General features: G+C 49.1%; 1 protein-coding gene across 1 annotated transcript in view; it reads right to left on the reverse strand.

Moving 5' to 3' along the window:
* SYT17 (synaptotagmin 17) overlaps positions 1-26290 on the reverse strand; it is a 39107-nt gene that overhangs the window by 4476 nt on the left and 8341 nt on the right. The window contains exons 4-7 of the mRNA XM_040593812.1: positions 24547-24695; positions 23492-24111; positions 12427-12547; positions 11462-11617 (exon numbers count right to left, since the gene is read on the reverse strand). Coding sequence (XP_040449746.1) covers positions 11462-11617; positions 12427-12547; positions 23492-24111; positions 24547-24695 — 1046 coding nt within the window. The remainder of the gene's footprint in view (positions 1-11461; positions 11618-12426; positions 12548-23491; positions 24112-24546; positions 24696-26290) is intronic.

A 26290-nucleotide genomic window follows, 5' to 3' on the forward strand; every position in this document is an offset into this window, starting at 1 on the left:
GTGGGGGTGGCTCTGCCAGAGCCCCTCACCTTTTTGCCCACACGTGTGCAACCCACATACCACAGCTACAGTCTCACCTGCAGCGGAGCCAACTCCACAGCAGCTCACGTCTTCAGCCAGGAGAGGAAAAAAGCTCCTGCTCCTTCCCTTCCACAACAGGCAGGGGTAGAGCAGCCCCCCAGGCGCAGCCCACAGCACAGCAGCTGAGTGCTGTGCCATACTGAGCCCACTTTATGGTACAAGCAACCCAGTGTATTCCCTGATGTCTGAGCATCCCCTTCCAGGGTCTGAAAGGAGCTCTGCGTGGATTTCAGATTAAATCTGCTCTTGGCCACAAAAAACTCCATGGAGCTGCTCAGAAGCAGAAAATGAGGTAATTATCATTTGGGGGTTTCAGCCTGACCCAGCCTCTGGTTATGGGCAGGTAGACACTGCTTTCCATTTCAGAAACCTATTTTCCTGACAGGAACTACACACCTGATCTCATGAGCTCTTTTTCCACCATCGCAGTAATTTACACAATAGCAACATTCATTTCCAGGCCAACACTGAGCTAAAAGCAATTAAGGAAGCAGAGGTCAAACCAATTCCTTCTGCATCTGCTCTTTACTGAGGGATGCATTTGGAAACAGAAAGGCTTCTTTTAAAAAAAATAATAATCTCTTTATAACAGAAATGCTGAAATATAAAAGAAAAATGGATCCACTTATGTCCATTAAAAAGGTTGCATTCTTGAGGACAAGTAATGTGATGTAAATAAAACATTTTCATGTTATATACTTATTGATGCAGTGCTCCTAAATGATCCATATCAGACTGATGGGGGCCGGGATGCTACACAAAATTTTCCTTCTGGGTAGGGGCCCATGTCCCCTGTGGGGCACAGGGAGGGGCTGGGTCACCCCCCCAGCCTGGCTGCCATGCATTGCACAGCCCAGAGCTGCACCCCAGCAGCAGCAGGGGCTGCCATGGATGCACTGGGACTTGGAGCTCCAACATCTCGCTCCAGGTGCAACTCCAGCCCGAGCTCTCCCTTGTCTCCCACCAACCTCAGCCACGTGGAATTGCCCTTGGCCAGCTGGCAGTTTCACATGTTGCTGTGTAATCTGGCACTTGCCTCTGACCCATGAGTTGCCTGGGTGGCATCAGCCCTGGCACCAGATCCAGCCAAAACACCCCTGACCTTCCCCTCTGGGACAAGAACCTCTGGGACCTGCAAAATGCGCACCTGTGAAGAGCACCGCTGCAAAGTACTTGTGGTTTATGAGTTATGTGCAACAGTAAAATTTAAGTTGGTATTTCAGATACTAATTCATCCTTCAATTGAACATACCAGCAGCCTTGAAATGACCAGGCAGGAGCACTAATTCAGAAAATTTCCTTAAGCTAACTTCAAGGCTATCAGTACCATTTATATGATGGGGGACAAGCTTCACGCAGAAGCACCTTGCTCAGCTGCAGCCACAAAGCATCTGCAACTCCTGAAAGCTCTCTGCCAGCCAGACGTGCCCAACAGTTACTCAGCAGTTACTACGGTGCTGCACCACTGAGAGCAGCCACACAGCACCTCTCCTGCTGCCTCTCCAGAGGGTCAGGCAGAGAAATCTGGGCACACCGGAGCAGGTTAGAGCTCCTGCACTAGTATTTTAACTCTCCTTCAGTTGGCTACATCAGCCACCTGCAATGCAATTAAAACCATTTCACTCAGAAAGAAGGAAAATGAGCAGGAACGTGCCTCTGTTTTTTGTCTGCCTTCTTACTCAGGGCAGACATCAAGCAGAACATCTTTACCCAGTTTCTATCAGATTGCCAGTAGCTTATTTACAGCACAGCATCAACCACACTCTAAGAAATTGCTCCCAAAGTTGTTTTCTTTTTAAGTGCGATTTGGTTGCATCCTGCACATTTTAAATGCCTTAAAGAGCAGAGCACCCCTCGTGTGGCTCTCGCTCATCCCTCTGACACACGCTGTTGCAGCAGCACAGGCCAGCCGGCACGATCACAGAGCCAGTCTGATCATGGAGCACAGAAACCCCGAGGGAATTAGAGGTCCTTGCCCTTTTCCTTTCCACTACAGGATAGAGCTACTCAATCCAAATACTAGAGGGCTAAAATCCCGCTTAGTTTTTATAGCTGGTCTAGAGGAGAATATTGGGTGCCTGGGTGAATCATCAGGCATGGAAGTCGTTAAAAAAAATCCTCCCCACTATTACATACCTGCAATTGCTGTTGCCACAGCCTATAAAAGTTTCATCGGATACCCTTGGCCCACCAGACTAGGAACTGAATAAATACCTACACTGTAAATATTCTTACTGCAAGGGCTTTGCAGCACAGGCACAGCCACCCCTGCAGCCCCGCACATGCCTGCACCCCTGCAGCCACACTTGCTGGTGGCACGCTGAGCTGCAAACCCCACACCCAGACACCTTCACCCACCAGTGTCCTGCTCCAGCGGCCACGCTGTGCCCATATGCATCCTAGGGGGAAAGGGAAAAACAAGCCAAGACGTACCGGAGGCTGCACACAGGCAGTTGAGCAGCAGAGTCCTCCTGAGGACACAGGTCTCAGGACCACAATCCTGTTAGCACTGACCCATCAACACCCCCTGCACTTCCCCACTTTAGCCTCAGGGCTTGGTCTCAGACAGAGCCCTATTTCACATGCGTGCACCTAAAGGATGGTGCCTGTCCCCCATCCTTTGCAGGCAGAAGCCAGCGCCCAGTCTTTTCCGTGCTGGGTGCTGAGCTCTGCTGTCGGCTAGTGGGTCTGAGCTGTCAGGTTAAGCAGGTCTGAAAACTACTTCAGAATTGCTTGACATCAATATTAAAGAGCTGTTTAGCACAAAGAGGGTGCTGCTAGGAATGGGCAGCAGCAGGACTAATGACGCAGACTGCGAAGGTCACAGGTACGGACCCAATTCTGCCCTTGCTCCTTGAGCGCGGCCCATAATATTTAGTAGAGAAGAAAGAAAAGCACAGGAGAAGATGCAGTGGTTTCACATTTATCAATTTAATCTCCATCAGGCTCTGATGCACACATAAAATGCACTTTCCAGCATCTCCTCTGTGAGGCTGCTCCCTGCAGCGTCTGCGCCTGCCCAGCTCCAGAGGGAATCGGACCGCTTGAGCGCATGGCTGAATCCTGGCCATGGACAGACCCGCTGCAGCTCCAGCATCCAACTGCTGCTCTAGGTGGGAGAACACTCCCACAGCAAGGAAATTCCCTTTGGAGAACCGTTTTCTTCCTCGCCTTCTTGCGAGGGCAGCCCCTGTGCTCTGGCTGGGGCAGCCTGGTGGGGGACCCTGTGGATGCACCCAACAGTGCGCCCCAAGCCGGGTGTTTGGCTAATCGGGGTCTGGCCTCACATAGAGAAGTCCTGCAGGGGGGAGCAGGGGAGACACAAATGCACAAGCAGGTCTTGCAGAGATCTCAAGGATACTCAGGAATGACAGCCCATGAAGTTATCTCATCAGGAGAAACTGAAATAATGGACTGGATGCATCTACTGCAACAGCCTGGAGGATATTGAACAGGAGTATCTACAGCTGGGTTTTGGCTTCTTCCACCTCCAATTCCTTTTTTTTTTTTTTTTTTTTTTTTAATTGCATCTTAATTCTCTGCACTATGAGCCCCAGATCCAACAAAGCACAGGAATGGTTTCACATGTACTCATGCCCCTCACACGAACAGGCTCCAACACCGGTGCCGTACAGCACCAGTAACAAAGGCAAGGATGGTTCATGCATCCCCTTCAACCATCACAAGGCCAGGCACAGGCGTTTCATCCCCAGACACCACTCTCTTGCCACCAAGATTTTTTCTCGTTTGATACACAGAAAGATGACGGCCTTGTGAGACATCTGAACAACTTTTTTCACCACGGCGTGAGCCAAACCACATCAAACACCAAGGTCAAGAGAGTCATCATGCTGCTTAAATTAATGGGCTTGGCACCATGAGCAAGTGCTGATGATCAGCCTGGAGAGAGGAGGGTTTGCTCCTTTCTTTAGGAGAAAAAGATTCCCTAAGAATACCAGAGAGCTCCACAACAAGCAGCTTCTGTCATGTCTGCAGCGAGGTACAGTTAATAACTGAGCCAGTCCACTTGAAGAATCTAATTTTGCCCTCTAAGCAAGGAACAGACTGGTTCAGGAAGCATCAGCATCTTGTTGCTCTCACCAGGATTAATAGCATCTCACTCCTCATTAAAGCAGCGAGTCTGCTGCAAAAAGCCAAAATCCATCCCTGGAGCATCTTCCCTGAGGGACTCCAAGCCAGGATCGTGGCAGGACCTCACTCAGCACCTCCAGCCGACCCTTGCTGCCTGCCCTGCTGGCACCTGCTCCATGGTGACAAGCAGCACCAGCACAGAGACCGGGAAGCCTCAGATGGAGGATGGAGAGCAAGGGGGACCTTCCCTTCTTGAGAGGGGGTCTGAAGCCCATGCATCGTACCCGCTGCAGGGAGGCTCTGCCAGGCAGGTGGTCTCCAGGAGGCCAGGGTCTCCCGCTGCCAGCACACCTCCCCGTGCACCCCAAGAGCAGGAGCTGTCCTCACAGCACTCGCTGGTCACCTCGTGTGGCCACAGGACCTCAAGCAAAGCAGCCGGGAGCATGGGAGGTGCCAACCAGGAGCACTCCACTCCCCCCAACCCCAGCACCGACCATATGGTGTCCGGTGCATAAATACATGAAGTATTTGATAACACCAGACACAAAGGCCAAACTCTGATTTAAATTAAACAGGTATAAATCCCCAGAAAATCCAGTGCTGACATCAATATTTTTTACTTTTTCTCCACTTCAGCCAAGACAGGATTACACAGGTTTAAACACAGATTAGATTCTGCTTCTGAGCTCCAGACATGTGGAATATACAGACAGTCCAATACTTCAGAAGCACACATCTAATAGACAACAAGAAACAATTTTCTAGCAGCAAGTTGCCTAATTATCTATCCGTCTAAGAGACATTACAGTCTTGATAATTTTTCAAAACAGAAACCACTTCTTCCTTCTGCATTCCAGCATGGGAAAAAAACTATAGTTTCATTTGCCTCATATATTAGAAGAGATATCTTTTTCCCCCACATACGTGTGCAAAAGAAAAAGTGCCTGAATACTTTTTTTGTGGGAAATTAAAAGGGACAGGAGAAAGAAGAGACAAGCATCTGAAACAGCAAGTCAGGATGTGGATGTGTAACGACCCCAAACACATGGCGGTTTCCATCCCTGCAAAACAGGCACCCAAAGATGATGCTGGCATTTGAAGGTCATGCTTTCGCACAGGCAGGCAAATCAAAATTCAGGTGTATTTCTGGAGAAGCCTGAGGCCAAAACCATTATCAGACTTCAACCTGCTCAGTTAATTAGGGCATTTGGAAATCAGCCTGGTAATTGAAAAAATACCACTGAAAAGCCTCACTGGCCCTACATCCCATTCACAGAGAACTTTTATAAATCCCATGCAGTGCAGGCAAACACCTGAAGAATCACCTGATCTCCAACGTCTACACCAGTCTGACCACCAGAGCTGAGGGGGCAAAAGCAAACAGTTTTAAGATCTGAGGAGCTTCAACCTTCTCAACCAGGTCTCGAGCTGCCTGGAGGCTCAGCTTTAGGACTCCCTCAGAATGAATCCCAGTGAGTTTTGTTCCCAGCTGCGATGGGTCAGTGGGTCTGAGCTGTAAGCCTTTAGCACAGCACCTCCCCCACTGCCTGACCCGGACTCGCTGGGAAAGCGGGATTCTGGAGTGGATGGCCACCTTCAGCTTTGGTCCATCCCCATACACCCTCTTCTTCCAGGTCAGGGCTGCTCTCCTCCCCAACATCCCCACCACCAATGACTGCCCCAGAAACTCTGTCATCTGAATCCAGAGCACCCCAAAACAGTTTCTATCAAAACATCTAAAAAGTGTTCATTAGACAACATGCAAACCCAAACTGGTCTGTGCCAGAGCATCTCCAGCATCCCTGGGGCGAGGAGCAGGCCAGAGCTGTGCTCACCAGGGGCTGCCCATGCCACTAGCAACCATTTATTCTAGATACAGAAACATCCCAAAACATCCACCTCCAACAAGAAGTCCAGATTTCAAGGAAGACCCAATTCCTCAGAATTTCAAGGAAGACCCAATTCCTCTCCTCTCAAGCTGCAACACCACAGAAGAAATGAATATACTCAAACATGTAGTATTTCTTCAAAAATAAAGTTTCAGTGAAAGCAAACTGAACTACTCAGAACCGCATCAATTAGCAACATCCACCAACAATGACTTTTTTCCCCTTTAAAAATTCAAACTTCATTAAACAGTCCTTAAATTTTCCCAGAGGCCAAGGAAAAGGGAAAATGAGCCAACAAAGGAACCAGGTATATTGCTACTGAACGGCAATCTGTTATTTTAATCAAGTACTGCCTATTAACTGGAAGTTAATAAGAGTCCTGGGATAAAGCACCGAAGTGATCTGGGGGGCTGCAGACAGGCGTTGTTACAGCAGTGGGTGCACGAGATGCCTGATGGTGCTGTCAGCGCCTCTGCCAGAGCCGTGGAAACCACGTGGTACGGGTGTGCAACCCCTCACTGTGCAACAACGCTCCCTTGGGAACTCAAATACTTAACATAAGAAATAAAATAAAAAAGACTTTATAGATTATTAATACAGCCGTGGTCCGTTTTTAAACCACACTGAAAAGCGAAGAGAATCATTTAAAATCCTGCAAATGGCTCAGAGGAGAATGCCTCTGAGCTGCATCTTCAGCCAGTGCTTGTGATGAAGATCTCACCAGCTGTCATGCACATAGCGAGGCTGATCCCTCCATCAACAAGCAAACCTTGCTCCAGCCTGCTTCCCTCCCCTGGGCACAGTGTCCTGTCCTGTGGGAGCCATGGCCACCTTTCACATGAGTCCCATCGCCGCTCTCCATCAGAGACACCATCAGCCCTGACATTTGTCCCAGCTGCAGCTTCGCCCTCAGCCAGAGCAGCCAGCACAGCAGGCTTTCCCTCTGCCCTTGCACAGACGGCACAAAGAAGATTTTTCCCTCTTTGGGGACCCTGCTTGCTTCACAAGCCCTAAAGATTCTGTCATGTAAACAAGTACAAGAGCATATTTAGATGGAGAAAGACACCCACAACCACCGCAGGACCTCGGGGAGATATATATTCCCTAACTGAGTGCTGAACGTTTTATTTTTTTTACAGTAAGTGATCAAAAGATGTTAACGAGTCACCAAGATGCGGTTTGCCCTGCAGCGCTGGTGGTTTTTATTGGGCCATCTGGGCTTTACTGCAAGGCAAACAGCATTACCAACGATCGTTATTAACAACATTATAATCATTAACAAAACACCACAGTGCTCGGATTTCAGGTGTCGTCTCACCTCCTGCTGCACAGCCCAGGCTTTCTGAAGGTTAGGCAGGGATTTAGAGGACAGCCTGTCCCAAATCCAGCAGCAGGGAGAGCACGGTGTCCCTAGGTGCCAGCACCTAGCCCTCCGAGCACAGAGGCTGCAGTCACACCTCAGATACCCTTTCTGCTTGGAGATGACCTTGGGCAGCGGCTGACAGCCCTGCTGGCCGGCCAAACTCCACCTTCCTCTTACCATGGGACAACGAATAATTAATGCCTTTGTTCACAGGTACACATGGATAGGAGAACATACTGTCTTTTAAAGCCCAACCCATCTCTCTGCAGGAGGTGAACCCAGGACTTGCTTGTGCTCAAGCCCAAGACGGCAAATGGGGGATGCACATCAGGTTGCCAAAAACCAGAAAGCGTGAAAAAGAACCAGCCAAACCCATGCACTTCTGTTACAGTATGTTTACAGATGCTCACGACCTAGACAACATGTTTGATAGGGTAAATGAGAATCAAACATCATCTCCACTAGCTGTTGGCTCACTCATCCTCTTTTTTCTGTCGGGACATGAGACTTGTTACAAGGATCAGCCACTTTCCTGGTTCCAGCCTCTTTTGGTGAGAAGCTGTGAACAGACGATACTTGAAGCAGCGATCCTGACCCAGGAAGTCTCCTCCTGGAGAGGACAGCTCTGCTTGAGCTCACCCCACCTCATTTTAGCCACTAAACTAGGCCATGTGAGTTAGTGACAGCTCCAGTAAGCATCTGAGCTTGGAACGAGGGAAAGCAGCAAGACAGCTTGTACAAGGTGTCGTGCACCAACGTGAAGGGAAATGCCAGTAATATAGCATTGAATCCTGGTATGCCTAAGGAAGAGGAAAGATCTAAGAACCAGCCCAACCCCCCCAGATCTTGGCTAAGGCAGAGCTCACCCTGTGCACCCCATCCTGGAAGCACCCACTGCCCACCTCCTAGTCCAGCTGCACTCCAACCCTGCGTTCGGTCCAAGCCCAGCTCTCCAGAGCACCCCCGGGAAAGCAGGGAGCAGAACAGCGCTCTGCAGAAAGCCATCCGTCCGCAGCGCGTGCACACGCAGTCCTTGCCAGAGGCACAGCAAAACACCGCATCAATTCTTCCTACGGCGCGCTAAACCCAGAGAGTTTGATTCAAGATGCACAGGAGAAAAACCCACGGGAGGAGGGAGGGGAAATAAATCTTACTTTGCCTAAATAGTGCCTTACTTCACAGTGTGGTACCAGCCACAGAGAGAGAGTCAGGAGCCTCAGCTATAGGGACTGGCACAGCTCCACCGCTTCCCAGTGAAGCCCAGCCAGCGTAAAGACAGCTGCAGACTGGGTCCAAAATACAAAGCCACAAAAAAGGTTCCTTTCAATTATTGAAGATATACTCACTTTTGGCCCCCCTGACTGCTTTTGCAGCATTCCCTCCATGGAAAGCATCACCACCCACCCTTCAAATGGCATTATTTTCCTTTTCTATTGGACTTTGACTCAACAGCAAATTTAATTAACTGGCCTAATGGACTAGAGCTGTGGATTGAAAAAAAAATAAGAAATAAAAATCAACTCCCATAAAACATACAACAGAAAGAACCACCACTGCAGCAAAAAATAAAAAAGCAAGTCAAAACAAAACAAAACAAAAAACTAGAGAAAAAAAATGTGACTTGTGCTCCTGCTTTGCAGAGATACAAACTAATAAAAAGATCCTCACGTGAGGTATGGCTTCTCCATGCTGGCAACCATTTGCTCTTTATTGTCTTTTAACAGAAGATCCCAAAGCTGTTTACAAGCTTTTAAGCTGTGCAGTACCCTAACGTGCCAAGGTGGCAGCTAGATGGAGAATACCAGCATCCCTGTCCCAGAACTTCAGCCAAGCTGCACGCTGATCCTCATTGCATTAAAACCTCACAGACACACACAAGAAGAACCTGGTGCCACACTCCCTGCTGGGGACACGCTTCCACCAACATCCAGGGCACCTCCATCACTCAGGTGAACACTGAATGTGGCTCAGCATCTTCACCACCACCATGTCCCCTGAACCACCTCACCGCTGTGGCACCGCAGATCTCCACATAGGAGCCCAGCTTCACAGGTCCTCACAACAAGACAGGCTCTTGGCTCCTCTAAGAGGAGGCAGCGCAGGCACCAAAGCCGCAGCAGACTGTACACATGACATGACGAACAACTCCAGCTCCAGCTGTATATTGACTATACAATATATCCAACAACCACATCTCAAACAGAGTCCTGACCCCAGCAAACGCAGCAAGCCCAGCGATGCCCGCAGCAGCGCTGCGCCGGAGCCGCACGTCACCCTCCAGTCCCAGGGCAGCCACAAGACCCTGGCCCCGCTGCTCCTCTGAAAAGCTCTGCACGCTTCTCCCCAGCTCTGGAGCTGCTGCCGACATTTCTGACCTGGGGTTATTTATTGCAATGTTCAAAGCAAACAACACGTCACTTAGAAAGTGAAGCACCACTCAACAGGCATGCCACTGACATCCAACAGCATTACACAGGATTATAAATCAGCTAACTTCCCATCGACTTCTTTGAGAATACATCCATTTGCACAGGAAAAAAAATAATCAGGCATCCACTCATTAATGCTAGCCTCATCAGCCACAGTGAGGAGCGGCGCATCACCCTCACCCTTCTGGCCGACAGAGCTGCCGCAGTTTGTCTTTCCTTCTTCTATTACAAAAAAGGGGAAAACAAAGAGGAGAGTATTTCACGCCTGTCACAAGATCACCTGATGGAACTTTCCAAGAACAAATTCATCATTGCACATGCAAAGTACAGTCAGGATGACGTGCATGCAAAGCAGTGATTAATTATAGAGTTTTCGCTGAGGAAATTTCTGAGCATGAAGGGCAAAATTTAAATTGCTGATCAGCATCGCTTTTGTTATAACGTGTTTGGAAACAAACTAACGGGTTGGAATTAGGCTCCTTGTACCAGCTTTGACACCTGTATCTGCCATGTAAGAAATTTTTTAAAAAAATAATTCACAATATGTTCTTTCAGTTGCAGATTCCTTTCACTTCATTGGAAGATGGCAAGTCACGGGTGGAAAGTTGCCAAAAACTGTGTGTGAAGTGCAGGAGCCCAGCACGGCAGAGGAGCGTGGGGCCCGCCGCCAGCCCCTGCACCGCTCTGGGGCGAGGATGTCCGACCCCGCTCCCTCTGGTGCCCCAGTCCACAGTGCAGGGAGGGTGGACCAAGCCATGCCACAGCAGGGAAACCCACCACCTCCCGGGGTCCCTGCCGCCCTGCTTGAGACCCCCCCGCTGTGGAAAGGCACAGAAGGCACCGGCCACAGTGGGTCCCCAGCCAGGGACTCGTCCCGTGCTCCACTGCTCCTGCTCCGAGGAGCACGCCTAACCGCCGAGCTCCAGGCTGTTCTCCCCAGAGAACAGAAGCAGCAGATTCAGAAATCATTTAAGAATTCCTATCCCAGCCAGATTTCCCCAGCAGTGACAAAGGTCTCGAGCAAGGTCAGCTCTGGGACTCCTCCTGGCCACAGCCTGCGCGGCCAGTGCCGTGATCCCCAGCCGTGCCACGCGGCGCTTGGCACCGAGCCCCAGCCCTGCACAAAGGCACAAACCAACCCGCTCACAGAGCAGGTGATGCCAGCAGCAGACACCGACAGCAGCAGCATCTCACCACTAAATGATGTCGAGTACCAGCAATTATCTTTGCCAGTGTCTGGGCTCACTCAGTCCTTCCCTCTCACCCTTCTAATGTCTGACTCCATGCCGCAGCCGGTGCCGCTGAGAGGCGGTTAATGCCGCCCCCTCCTCCGCACAAAAGCGTTCCCAATGGCACCAATTAAGCACAGGACCAACGAGGTGCACTCCCAGCCCACTCCGGTCATCAGGAATGCCAGGAACAGCTTCTGCACAGGACAGAGCGCTAATTAAGCTTCCCTGGAGACTCAAGCCATTGTCACCCCTTGCAGGGTGGCCACGGGGACACCGTCCCACACAGGCTCATCCGCACACCCACCCACAGCTGCCGCTTTGTTCACCTCAGCGGCAACCATGACTGTGCTTAGCTGGTACCACCACCGCGTTTACCTGTGAACACCAGGCTGGCGTTCTCCAGCTCCTCCTGTGGCACCTTGAAGCTGAAGGACTCGTTGTAGAAGGGATCGATCGTCCCCCGCATGCAGGAGGTCTTCTTGGTTTTTGTTAATTTCAGGCCATGAACAAGCTGAATTTTCACAAAGGGATCTGTGAAAACCCACAAAACACAGGCTATGCGTTACCGGCGCCATGAGCCAGCATCCCACCCCAGGAAGGCTGAGCGCCGCAGGGAGGGACTGGGCCGGGAAACAGCACTGGGGAACCACTGTGCCTTGCACCACCGTGCTGCTCCCATCGATGCACAGCAGAGACAAAAGTCAGGCAGCTGGATTAAAAACACTCCTTGCCAAAACCACAATTAACGACAGCCTTGATAGAGGTCAAGCGCATTGTTCTTTTTGGAAAATGCCAATATTCTGGCAGCAGCAGTGGCTGGGGCAGGGAACATGGGAACACCACGTGGAACACCTGAGGACATACACGTGAAGCAATTACCGGCCGGCACGCTCAGAAATGGCAGGGAGCAGCGCATGGATACTGGAAAAACCTTACCACAACCCACAGAGCAGCTAGATATCATAAATGGAACCACTGCAACGTTACCACTCAGGCAGCATCTGCAAAACACAGCGCAGCCACAAACGGGCTGCTTTACAGAACGCAACACGGGGGTAATTTAGAGCTTCTGGCTCCTCACCTCGCCCTGGTTCAGAGATTTTTATTTTAAATATGGCAAAGAAATTGACATCCTCAATTTTATCTCAGGGTAAGTGTTCCAAATACTTCCATTATTGTTGGCTATATATATAAAGTTAATATCCGGAGCCTTGTATTGATAGGAACTGAGCATCCAGATCCTCCTGGGGTCCCTCACAAACTGCAGCCTCACCATGGATCTGGTTTAAAAGCACACACAATCTGTGCACGACTAATGTGGGAAACGCACTGCCCTTTACCTGAACCTTGGCTCATGTCTGTCTGAAGAAGCTGTTTTGCTCTAATGATGTCCACGTTCAGCCTTCCCGCGCTGGGTAGGTAGTTTAGCGACAACAGCAGCTCTCCCAGCTCCACTTCATTCTGCAGTAAAAAGGAACATGGAAATTCAGAACAGAGCTCAGAGGGGAAGGGAAGAGCAGGAAGAGAAATTAAATAAATCCCATTTGTCTAAGTGCCTGAAAAATAAATTTTAGTCACGCTCTAAACTGCAACCAAGAACCATCTGGTGGTACCTTCATGCTGAGCAGAAACAAGAAAGAATATTATCCCCAGTGAAGGCCGTTCTTTAATCGCTGATCCTTCACCAGCTTTTCAGCAGTCATGCAAAGAGGACCTATAAGGAAGAATTAATACGAAGTCAATAGTTTCTACCTGCTCCATTTTGAATGGTTCCAGGTGGTTCTGATCTTACCACCTGCACATCCTTATTAAAGTACAAAACACGAACCCATGGGAGAAGGCATCCTCTTTCCTTCCTAGCCCCCAAGGACCACACCAGCCACGTGGAGAGTTCAGGCATGAGACGGTTAATGCACCCCTGGCTCATGAAGGCAATTCAGAGCAGACATCCCCTCTGCATCCAGCCTGTGGTACCCAGGGAGCCCGTCACTGCTTCGCCATGCCTTTGCTGCCCATCAGGCTGTACCACAGCCACAGCTTCACACCAATACAGCTGCTCAGCCGTTATTGCTTTTCCTTTTACTTAATGATGCTTAAAACTAGTAATTAAAAAAAACAGAGCTGGAGAACTGACATCACCGCCCCTCAGACACGACAGCTTAAAATAACCTCTCCCCCCTAGCATGACCTGGCTTTGAGATGCTGTTATCCTCAGATGCAAAATATGCACGATGGAATAACTCGCTGGAAACACATCAGACAGCCCGGGCAGGGCACCGATCCATCCGCCTCATCCCAGGTCCATGCAGGAGCACAGGGCTAGTTCTCCATCACAGCCAGCCACAAAGTTCAAAACCCAGCCTAGATCAGATGGTCACAGCCCATTCCCAAATGAAAGAGCAGCTGCAGTGGTATGGCAATCATAAAAAAAGGCTTAAATATCTTTACTGATGCCTCAAATATTACAGAAATCAGAGGCTAAAGGTAGCCAATGAAGAAAAAAGCTCCGGGAGAGAATCACAGCATACACCAACCCAAAGAGCCAGGTCCATCAGCCAGTGGGTCAGTGCACGAGGGACCCATCCCTGGCAAAGCTCTCCACGGCACTGGGGGAACTGCGGCTGGGGCTGCCGGGAAACCCACCCAGCTCATGGCTACAGAGCTCAAATGGAAAAGCACCATCTCCACCCAGCACAGACGGAGCAGAGGGCTCAGCCCAAACCCGAGGAGGCCACGGGGGAAAAGCCCCGTCCCTCTGCCAGCAGCAGCCCAGAACTTCTCACCCGGCCGCCCAGCATCACAGGATGGCTCCCGCTGACAGCAGGCCACCCGGCTCCTCGCCGAAGGAGCCAAGCACTACAGGTGACACCAGGAAATGGCATTAAAAGTTTTCCCCCAGGCACTTTGTCCTCTCTCCTCTTCCAGTTGACTGCTCCCAGCGAAGGCAGTGGGTGCGTGGCATACAAGAGCAGGTGGCAGGCTGAGCAAATCCTGCACCTCCCATCCTACATAATACAATTCAGTTTAATTCCATATCCTTTGTTTTGGCTTTCCACAGAAAATATGGCAACAGGCTGCCCGGTTTCACATTGAAGGTCTCTGCGTTTCAGGAGCTGGCAAAGCAACCCCTCTGTGTCTAACCCTGCACATTTAATGAGCAAAGGACAAGAGAAGCATCGTGCAGGGAGCAGGGTGAATGCTGCAAGTACAGGAGCATCATCCTGACTCAGCCGCCGGGTGAAAAGCATGAATCTACATTACAGACCCTAAGGCAAACCCACGTGCCTTCCTCTGTGTGCTCCGCTGCTCCAGGAGCCAGCTCCAGAGCCAGCCTGCCAGCATCCACGCCAGGCTGGCCCACCTTCTGCCCCTCTCCCCCATGAGAAAAAGTGTCTGATTTCTTACCCCAAACTCCTTTTGTCACAGCATCTCTTGGGTCACATTACATGGCAATATACGACTGCACAGCACACACACGTTCACCATCATTTCTTCCATTGCTACAGTATTTTTGCTTCACCGAGAAGGCATCCCTCTTCTGTCAACCTCTGCCAACTCCCATATCACAGCTCTGTTCAGTATATGGTATTTTAAGTTCCTTCCATCAGAAAGCCATTCCCCCGTACAAACCACTATGCACATGATGCTCACAACTTCTGTGAGGTCAAGCCGTACCTACACACATCGCTGTGCCTGACGGTTGCACAACATAAGGATCTGAAACAGTCTCACACCCAAGGTGATTTAAACATCATCGAATTTAAACCACATCTTTGGTTTGATTTTCCCCAAAACTGCTCCTCTTGAGTCTGTGGCTGGAACAGCCTGAAGACACATTTATCATCAACAACAGTCAGTGACTTCAAAACCTCTTACCAGGACAGTATCACAGCACCCACACTGCCACCCATAACAGGATTCACCCGAGGTACCCCTGGACTCCAGCTCATTTTTGTAACTTGATGACATTTTTAACGTATCCAGTCCTACTGCCACTTGCCCTCGCTGCTGCGTCAGGTTCCATGCAGGCTTTAATTCCTAGAAATTCAGGTACATTTGGACAGCACAAATTAGGAAACTAATTAGTGATGTTATTACCTGCTGGGAAAAGACAATCAAACAGCTCCAGCTGCGAATACCAAACTTCTGGCACAGCCAGGAGGCAGGACGGCACTGGGCAGGGATGTAGGAGTTTATAAGTCACCTCAAGCTTAAGAGTGCTGAAAACCCACATTAAGATTTGGGGTAATTACTTCTGGATCTGTCCATTGGTGGAACCCGCTGACCTTATCCAAGACCTACAGGAACAGAGTCAGGGAACCCTGGGTCAGGGAGGAGTGGTGAAGCTCGGCAGGGGGAGGTAGGTCTCCATCCTTCCAGCACATTTACGTTTATGCTCCATTTAAAAAAAATCGCCCCACATTGCATGCTGCCAGTATCAGACCGGGTATGTAGCACCTGCTGAGGCACAAGCAGAAGAAACAGGCATCTACCCCCACCTGAACCCTCCCCAGCACCGTGTCCCATCATCCCTGCAAGGGTTACTGAAGGAGCCACGGTAACGGACCCATCACACAGCTGCCCAACCTTCGAGCCTTCAACAGGTACAGGTAAAGCTAAATCCCTGATTTCCTGGGGGACCTAATCTAACAGGGATATGTGCACCTCTAGCGAAATCTGTTTGACTATCTCCACTTAAATTTGAGTAAGGTGAGATATAAAATGCTACATAATAAAGCATGATCCGCCCAAGTCAGAAGACAGACTACCACCAGCTTCATTAAGTTCCCAGTCAGGCCTCATTTCCCAAATCCCACCAGCACCTACTGCCCCTTAGTGCCTTTTGAGCGTGCCCAGATTGCTGTGAATTGCTCTGGGGAAAGACACACACCACTCGGTGCAGAGTGGCATGTGGAGGGGTGCAGGAGGGGTGCGCTCAGAGCCAGCAGGATCGCAGCCGCCCCGCTGGAGGCAGAGCATCAGCAGTGCCTGCACCAGTCACAGGAGGTGTTTTCAGACGGAAACCCAGGTCCCCGGATAGCTCACCTCACCGTACCAGTGACTCAGCCTCTCCAAGGCACTTAAGCAGCCAACGGCCTCTGATCTTCTAAATGCATTATTTCTAGCTTAGCCACAAGGATCTACGAAATACACTTCAAATCCTGCCACGTGCCCAAGGGGGCATCAAGCACTTGAGAAAACAAATCAGTGGCCAGCAGCCATCACGTGTTCCTGGCTGGCACATTGGGCCAGCGCTGCCTCCACCACGCTCACTAGCTTTCTCCTGTTCTTTGGTCACCTGTCATCATTAGCAAGCAAGCAAGGAACTAATGGGCTGCTCCGAAACTCCCGAGGTACAAGGCACACCTCCCTAGGTTTCAGCTGGCTGCGCTTTGCCCGACAAGCCCACACCACGGCGTACCTTTGCTGATGTGACAGTCTGGCTAACAGGACACGCGGGTGGCACAGCTTGTGTCAGAGATGGCAATGGGGATGCAGACAGAGCGGCAGCTCAACGGACTCGCTGGCTCAGCAGGCAAAAGGGAGACAACTGGGGACCACAGCGGGGTCCACTATGAGATGGAGAAACAGGACCTTTCTTGTTATGGGTCAGAGGAGAGACTCAGCTCAGGAGAGACAAGCAGCCACAGAGGTCTCAGGTGGCTTGTGGGGCCACAGGAGCTACCAGGGTGCTCCTCCATCCCACGGACCTACCAAGCTCACCCACACCTTGGAAACACTGTGTTGCCACAACCACCAACCCCCAGACCCACCGCCTTGTCTACAGTCCAGGTTTGTCAGCAACAGCATTAAGACACGTCCTGCTGGAACACAGAAGCACAGCTTTTGTTTTGTCACACACTGGAACGTCCCCAAACCCGAGGCTCGCACGGGGGCCAAGCCAAGCAGAGGGGTACAAGTACAAGAGGTGCCACCAGCACGTTGTTCACTGTAGGGAAAGGAAGAGGCTGAATTTTACTTCTCCCAGGTCTTTTCATCAGGAAACTAACAGGCTGTTGGTTTCACCTTCAATATTTTGTTCACAGAATGCAGTGTGCAGAGGTACCCCTCAGGCACCGCAGTGCAAAGGCATCATTCTAGTTGCCATTATTATGCTGATGATGCACTGATTTGTGCCGAGATCCCAGGTGACCCTGCAAAAGCAATTTCCTGTTTGATGAGGTGCTGGAGTGACACCAAACCTGGGATGTCCGAGACTCTCCTGAAGCTCTGATTAACATTTCACTCGTGGCTGTTCCTCTCCACAGCTGTATTACACAGCCAGTCATTTGGAGTTGCAGCCCTGGGCTCGCCTGTGATCCAGAACCTTCTGCAGTTACTGTTTGGGTTGAACCAGACACACGTAAGAAGGTGTTTTTTTTCTTTTCTGTCATCTCTGAAACACAAAGAGGCTACCTCAAGGGAAGAGAAATTTTCAATTAATGCCACTTGCACATCTTTGTTGGATCAGGGCAGTTCTTTCCTCACAGCCCTCCAGACCGCAGGCTGTGCGTTGCTACAACACCAGCACAGATCTGCAGCTGAAACCCTCCCCAGTTCCCGATGGGAACCAGAGCACATTACATCAGCACAGACATCTATGCAACGCTCCTAATGAAGTTTCAGATTGATTTTCCTCTTCAAGGTTATCTGTGATGGTACCTCCAAGCACATTAGAAAACTGATGGTTTAGAACAGTTTGCTCTAACAGGCTTTCTACAGCATCCTGTGACATGCAGCAATCATTTCAGGAAGGCTGGGCTATGAAGGACCAGAACCTGAAAAAAAATATATACCTACCAATGGCTAAGAACAGTGTCACCTACGTAATAGATGCCAACTAGATGTATGATGAAAAGAGTCACAAAATCCCTTCTAAAGTCTAACTGGCTTTGTATCAGTCTGGACAGCCATGACAAAGCCTCTCCTGTGCAAAAAAGCTTTGGGAAGATTTCCTATGAAGAGGTCCTGCCCACGACCCCCACTAACCCCTCCTGCGGGCTCCTCCTCAGCAGAACACCCTCCACAGCACCCCAGTCCTCTGCGGAAAGGAGAAGGGCTGAACAGCACAGAGGGGAAGAGATGAGGTGACCGAGATGACAGCTGGAAGCACAAGAGACAGATAAGGATAAAGAACAGAAAATGATCAAGAAGAAAAATGTCTCAGTGCTGAAGCTTTGAAGACTGGAAAAGGAAAAGGGGGGGAAAACTCACTGAAATGGACCTGGGGGAAAAATACAGACACAGAGCGAATGAAAGATGGTAGAATGTCATAAGCCAAAACACAACAACAAACCACAGGTGAAGAGCTAAAAATGTCATCATGACGGACCAGCATCCATCATGGCGTCCCATCACAGTTCCCTCAACCCCACTGACCTGCGGAGTGGTGGCATCCCGCCTCCAGCCAGGCTTTGCCCAGGACATCCCACCCACCAGGCACAGGGAAACCGCCAGGTTGATTTTAACACCTTGCTAATGAGCGAGCATAGCTCCACGTAACCGATCCACATTCATCATCAGTGATTCTGCATCACTCCTTTAATGAAGCAACCACTAAGCTTTGGTACAGCTGAAAAAAAAAAAAAATGGAAAAAAAAACCCATCTGACAACATTCATGTTCATATTTAATTTCCCATGACTGTCATGAACGTGGACCCTCGTTCCCCACCGACACACACAGCCTTGAGCCCAGCGCTGTGCCAACCCTCCGAACCCAGCCTCTGTCTGTCCGGCGCTTTAAGCCCATGCAAGAGATGGGTGCTGGTGTTATCTTCACTACTACAGCGTGCTACCGACTGCAAGGCATCACCCACGCTCCTCAAGGACGGCTCCTTCTCAGGGCTGCAGCGGGTAAGCCAAGGAACAAGGATGCTGAGCCCAAACATGGTACAGGCACAACTGGAGGCTTCCAAGCGGTGTGCCACAACCACCCGGCTGCACGGCAGAATTCAACGTAGCACCCAAGAGGAATGCTCCAAAATGAGTCGCTCCCCAAATTCTGGATTCCTGTCTCCCTCTTCCTTCCCAGCCAAGGCGTGGTAAGCAAAAGTTACGGAGAGCTGCTACAGCCAAGCCATCCCATTGGTAAAGCACATGCCATTTTGAACACAAAAAGCTCATACTAGTACACTCATAGTACAAAGTTTAAAAAGCAAGTCTAACACATAGTCCCTCCACTATAAAAACAGCTTAATTTGAGAGGAGAAGGAATTTTTATGCTATTTTCCCACCACGACCAGGCAATTATTTTTTTTTCTTTTGTGGAATGATCTCCAAGCTCTCATTACTGCTGGTCTAAAACATTTATTCCTGCCCACTCAAATCTGCCAAAAGAGAAATGAATCATATGTCAATAAAACTTGGGGTCCTGAACATGTGTTTCAAAATTAATCTTAACAGCAAAATGTGCGAATCCGAGCCCAGCTACAGCAAGGCCTGCCAACTTCATTCATGGTAATTAAGCAAAGCCACACTTGTTTAAGGGGATATTTAAGGAGTGCAGAGTGTTCCTATGGGGACCGGACTCAAGAACTACTCCAGGAGCAGCTACCGCGCTTCAGAAACACGTTAATTACTCTGCAAGAAAAAGCCTCCCAGAACTACCAAGACTAAAAAATTTGGTAATACCTGCACTGACATTTTCTACAAGGAGTAAGTCCTGCTTAGTTGCTGGCTCTGATGATGCATTGGCCAGCAGCTCCCCTGTGCCACCGCTTTGGACTCAGTCCCTCTAAGCGCTCGATGCATGATCCAAATGAAAAAAGCACTTGGGTACAGGTACAGACTTTTGCCTGAAGCTTAGCACCAAGGGGGTTATTGCACTGATCCCCCAGGGCTGTCAGGACAGCACACTGCTCCCCCATATCCAGGTTCTCTGACAAGCCATTCCCAACATAAGGAGGGCTGCGAGGCTGCACTGCCCACCTGGTTACACCCAGGGTAAGTTCTCAGGTGGTTAGTTAACAAGCAACGCCCTGAGGCAGTAATGAAGACATTCTGCTGTTAATGGCAGTGGGCTTCCCCCCACTACGGGGCTGTACATCCCACCCACAGGCCTGAGGAGCTCATCCTGGTCCAGCTTGCAATGCCATCAGCAGAGCTGTGGCTGCAGAAGCTGGACCGTGCCTCAGCCAGGGAGCCCCCCGCTCAGCCCGGCTGACACAGCACACACAAGACTGCTGGCATCCCCCACCTCCTTCAGCAGGGCTCACCCGTGCTGACACAGCCCTGCACCGCAGCAGCACCGCAGCTCTGGGCTGGATGGGGCTCAGCCTGACGGTGGGACAAGGACTCAGCACCCGCCTTCACTTGCACGCTCTGTGGCAATGGCTCCCAGGTGGGGACAGCGAGTGCAAAACCCATGTTCACCTTAGGCCACTCTCTTTGCTCCATCCACAAACCCTGACCCACCCCACTCCCACCAGCATGACAAAAAAACCTTCTCCACAGCTCCTGCCAGCTGGATTCGCTTCCCTCGTTCCTCCAGCTCATGACGTTTCTGTCTATAAACGCCAATAAAAAAAAAAAAATCATGTATTTTGTGTCTTTCATCTCTACGTATCACATCTTCGACTGTCTATTTTTCTCTCCCTCCTCTTGCTGGTTTTCCAAGCACCTGCTTCAGCGTTTTCTGCAGCAGGATCTTTATGGGGTGGGGGGGACACGCTGCTGCCAGCTGCTGCTCCGTGTCAGAGCCCCAGGGCAGCCAACCCAGCCTGGCAAATCTTCATCAACTAATGACCAGAACTGCACCACGGTGGCTTTGTGTTGCTCTCTAGAATCCGAGGACACCTTCTGCAAAAGAAAATGCTATTGCACGTAGATTTTTTTGTCCCCATCTACTCACAACATGAAGTACACTTCAGCAGACTTGAATCCAATCCAACAAGAAACTAATGAAGGCTGTCTGTCCCTCAGCTAATCAAGCAAAAATGTGAGAAGTATAAAAAAAATTGTCAACATGTCAAACCTATCATTTCACAGGCAGAATCTTCCAACTAGCAATCAAAAAAACCCCACAAATTCCTCGCACAAGCATAGCTGTTATTGAAAGTCATGAAAATGCATTTTTTTAAAGTAGTAAGCTTTATTGTTTTACTTCTTCCAGGATTTATTTTAACCCTTTGATCAATGAATTTAACTTTAATCACCACGAAGATAAAATGTACCTCATTCGATGAACTTTAAAAATCTTATCCCTGAGAAAACACGGGAAGATGATACCAAACATCCTCCCTGGATGTCCTAGCACAAGTACTGTTGTTCCCTTTGCGGTTGCAGTCTGCCAGCTAAGATAAAAAGAACAAGGAAGTATGAAAAGACCAAAACAAGCACTTCGCTGATCGAGGTGCGAAGGACTTTTTGCTTAAATTGAGTCTTTCCAGATGACAGCAAGCAGATAAATCAAGAGGCATGTGAGGTTAGGCCTGCCCATTCAAATGGAGTTCTCTCTCTCTCTCCTTCCTTTTATAAACCTCAGAAATGCCAATTTCTGCACAAATAATTTTGCTTGAACCCTGGTGAAGCAGACAGCACTGCTGAAAACAGCAGCAGCTTTCAATGAAACTTGGAGAGGGAGGGAGGGAGGGCTGGCTCCGAGCTTGGCACACGAAGGCAGAGATGATCTTGTCTAATCAAGGTCTGTATTAGCTGTGGAATGAATCCATGTCACTAATAGAGAGATACATAATACAGATAAGTATTTGTCATGCAAAAGCATTGGGGGGGAGGGGAAAGCAAGGCTGCATGGTGTGAATCATGGGAGGATAATGGGATGCAAAAAGGAGAGCTCTGTCCTCAGATACACTGTGCAGAGCCCATGATGAATTGCTAATATATATTAAAAAAATAATAATTAAAAAAACCTGTTGCACGCATTCGTAAATAAACATTTGGGGAAAAGGCTCAGGCAGCAAGGGGAGCCCAGGAATATCTGTCTTTGTTCATTTTCCTTACGGACCGCTTCGTAACACAGCTGTCCCCTCACTCCCCACTGCCACTCTGCCCAGCAAAGCAGATCCCACTGATGTGAGGACAATGTCCTACATAAATACATGCTCAGGGACCCCATGATCTTGACTTGTGCACAACATTCAAAACCTTCCTTTTTACCTGAGCATTGCTCAGGCTAATCCCGTAACACTCCTATTAGTGCAAATGTTGTCGGCTCTCCTGCAGTTACCAGGGGTCTTGGTCTTCATTCCTCTTAGATGCTGCAGAAGGTCTGAGCAAGAGGTAAAAGCACTCTCAGCCCCTCTGCAGTTCACATATTAACACTGCTTGGTGGATTTTACTTCGAGAAATGTCTGATCACAAGTTTCCACTCCAAATGAGACTCTTGGACTCACACCATAAATCAGCATTGAGGTCAGTGATTTACCTCCGGCTATACCACCCTTCTGTGCACACATAAAAAGCAAAGAAAACACAAACCACCCAAGTTCACACAGGGGTTTGAGGCAGCAAAGGCTCTAAAACTTAGAAATTGCAATCCCAGAGCAGGGAAGGAACCAGGAGAGGCAATCCTGTTATACCAGCTTTGAGTGGTACTCCTGGCATTAGCACAAACATTTGATGTGCTGCTCACACTACACTCTTAGCTCAGCTTTTTACGGTGTCCTGTGCCTCTAGCTATGTGGGCAACACTGCTAGTAGCAAATCCAGCAGCTAACCACAGTTCCTGGTTGCAAAACTCAGACCTTTCCACTGAACAGCTCTTTTCCTGGCTAGCAAAGAGGTGGCACTGACCAGGGCTCTTTCCTGAGAACAGAGGTGGAAGTACACAGACCCTCTGCATCTTCTCGGCCCATCCCATCAGATGGACAAACCCAGCCCAAAAGGCATGCTCCAACTTGCCTGCATGCAGCGTGCCACCTACATCAGACAAAACCTATGGCAAGTTTATTTCCTTCAGGTTCATGATGAAAATAAATTTACCACGACCTCGCAATTCTTTTGCTCACAAGTCTGTGCAGATTTTGCCTTCTACGTGCTTTATTGAATCAAAACATTACTGAACTGGCACCTGTGGTTCCCCTCATGTTCTCAAAGCCCTGCGACGTTAACAACCACAGGGGTGACCCAGATGAGATGGTGTCACTGCAGTGTCAAGAAAGATCTTCCAAAAGGTGCAGGCTTCCCAGCATCCCTTAGTTGTTCTCATTAAGGTGACAGAGCATCTTTTGCCATGCCACCTCCTTTGAACACGAACCACAGCTCCTCTACCTCACGGCGTTAGTTACAAGACCAGTTATAGGCTCGCATTATTTCAACTCAGCAGATGCTGTACAAACACGACGACAGCAACTAATTAGAAACTGCATTACTTGCCAACAAGCAAAGGAACCACACAAAAACACCAACGAGAAACATTCTGGCAATAATCTGATAAATTCTGTTACCTGAGAACTAGGCACAAGGGCTTTCCACCAGTGTCCGCCTTTCACAAGGTCTACATCGCTCAAGGGCATTGACACTTTGCCAATAACACAATGGCGTGAGAATTTGTCAAAATCCACTACGGTTAAAAGCAGAGTTCTTCTCTGGGCTTCTAAAAAGGGGATTTCAAATGTGTACCTCTCTTCAAACACCGGGTTCTGCGTTTTGCGTTTCACTCCGGTCTGCTTGGAGTTCTTCTGGTCAGGAAGAAGGCAGATCTTCACGTAGGGGTTGGAGTGAGCCATATCTTGCCTCGAACCGTCGTAAGAAATTGGAGGAGGCAGATCTTTAGCCTCGATGACTCGTACTATTAGATAATTATGCAGCAGATCGTACTGTGTGCTAAAATGCAGCATGCCCAGCTGATACTTCGATAAGATCTCCTCATCGGTCAAGGAGTCCATATCATCACTATTGGAGTCAAGAGAGTACAGTCTTGGTTCAAATTTTCTAAAATAGTCATCAGGGGTATAGGTTTTCCGCAGGATAGTTGGCTGAACTATTTCTTTCTTAGCTCCTATTATTCCAAACTCGATAGGTTTAATGTCAATTAATGGAGAACTTGGCCTCCTCGACTCTAAACCTAAACGAGAGAAACACAGAAATATGATGGTTAGAAACCCAAGGGAAGCCACTCCAGGCTCAAGCCAACTCGCGCTTCTTTGGGTGCAGCCACTCTGTGCCTGTGCGATGCTCAGCCCCGCAGGCTCCCCCGTGGGACCTCTCACCATTACATCGCCAACAATTAACAGCACCGCCAGTCCTGCTGAAGTGCAAGCTCGGCTGTGCTTCCCCCCCTCCCATCCCCGGCCGTTTTCATGTGCAACCACCACACACATGCTTCAGCAAGAAAAAAAGGGCTGGCCCCCTCCACCACGCTCCTGCAGAACAGGGTGAGATTTTAATCAATGTACCTTCGACTTGACTTGATTCCCTGTCTAAAAGATGAAAGAGCAAGAACTACAGTTTGATTTTCTTCCCCACAAGAATTACATTAATGGTGGAAGGACGACCTTACTTGAAATCCGCCTCGTGAGGCTGTAAGTGGACCGTGATGCATCCGAAGATGACCGCCTTCTGTCAGGGGAAACATCCTGAAGAGTGGGAGGCAGCTCACTGATTGTATTATCAGAGTCTCCATCTTTGTCCTCATTTTGGCTGCTTATCCTGTTATAACGAGAGACCTTTGGGTGATTCAACCCAGGAAAAGGAGCATATACAGAACAGAAACGCATTCTGGTATTCTGGGTCTAATCCTGGGTGCACATCCCTGGATGCTGCAGGGTATCTCCTGATCTATCTGGCAAGCAAAAGGCTGAGCAGCTGACTTCAGACCTGTGTGAAAACCAGATTCTTTATCTTTCTGCCTGTCTTTCAAACAGTTATATCAGTATTAGAGCACGACACAGGCCACACAGGCACATGTGACTCAGATCTTAAACAGAAGTATTGTATTTGTCTTTAAGAAAAAAAGAAAGAAAAAAACCAAAACCCCACAAACCACAAAACCCAAACAGGAGCTTATTGCTGCAAGTTCACCCTTTGGAAGCACAGACTTTTCTGGGAATTAACCAGCATGGGAAACCAGTGTGCTCAGACATCTCAAACCTGTCACACACCCCCTTCAGTAAAATACTGCTTGGCAGGGACACCTCTAAGGTTACAACACTTGATCTTCTATATACAGTACACTACGGGCTATTTATTGACATGCTTTTTGGAATAACTGGCTGCTTTTTATCTGCTTCTATAAAACAGAGATGATTCTCACCAGACAGCAATTTTCCTGCCCAGGGGGCTCGGCGCGAGCAGGGAAATTGGCAGGATCTAAGCAACAAGGCAAGTTTCAGTGAGAGCTGCAGCATCTCTGAGAAAACTCAACAGAAGACCGGCATCATGAAGAAGTCCACATGTAATTCCCATTTCAGTTTGTGTGTGTGTGTGTATATACGTATCTATGTTCTTTTCATATAAAACAACGCTCTGGTTAAGCACCTCAGCAGCTCACAGCAGCAGCCAGGACCTCCCAGCCTCGCCTGAACGAAGAGCGAGAGCAGGCACCAACAACCCCGGGAGGGGAAGTCTCCGACTGCGTGTGCAGAGGAGAGCGGCTGCCGATGGGAGTGAAATCACACAACGGTGTCTGATGTGTGATCATGCAAAATAAGCCTTTTGGGTAATCCATGAGACAGAGTACTCTGGAAAGCATCAGTGTGAAATGAGCAAGGCAAAGGGGGAAACTGTGTGAGTTTTGCTCCTGATTCACCCTTTCTGTGTGCATGGCTCGGCTGGGTATAAACAAAATACGTTGAATCATTTTGCTTTAGTAACCAATGACTGGAGGAGAGCAATAAATACATCTGCAAAAAGCAGTAAACTCACAGAAAAGGCCCCCCAGATACAAAACAGATTTACACTGGAAATTCTTATCCAAACCCACAAAGCTCACAGCAGGATCCATGCAAATCTCACCAATTCAGAGAAACACAACTCATTCACACTAAAAAAAAAAAAAAAAGTCTATTAATAATCAAAACCAAACCCTATGCTAAAAGGGGCACACAGTATTTGCACAACTCTGCAGCCCGTTAAAGGTAGTCCAAGCCATGCAGTTTGACAATTAATCAGTACGTGGAACACAAACAGCTTTTTCATGGCTAAACGTGGGTCTATACAATGATAGGTAGCATTTGGATGTACTCGTGTTGGAGAAGCAAATGCACAGCACAAGGAGAAGGCAGGGTGAAAAGGGAATCAGGAAG

This window comes from Falco naumanni, chromosome 4, assembly GCF_017639655.2.
Source record: "Falco naumanni isolate bFalNau1 chromosome 4, bFalNau1.pat, whole genome shotgun sequence".
NCBI lineage: Eukaryota > Metazoa > Chordata > Aves > Falconiformes > Falconidae > Falco > Falco naumanni.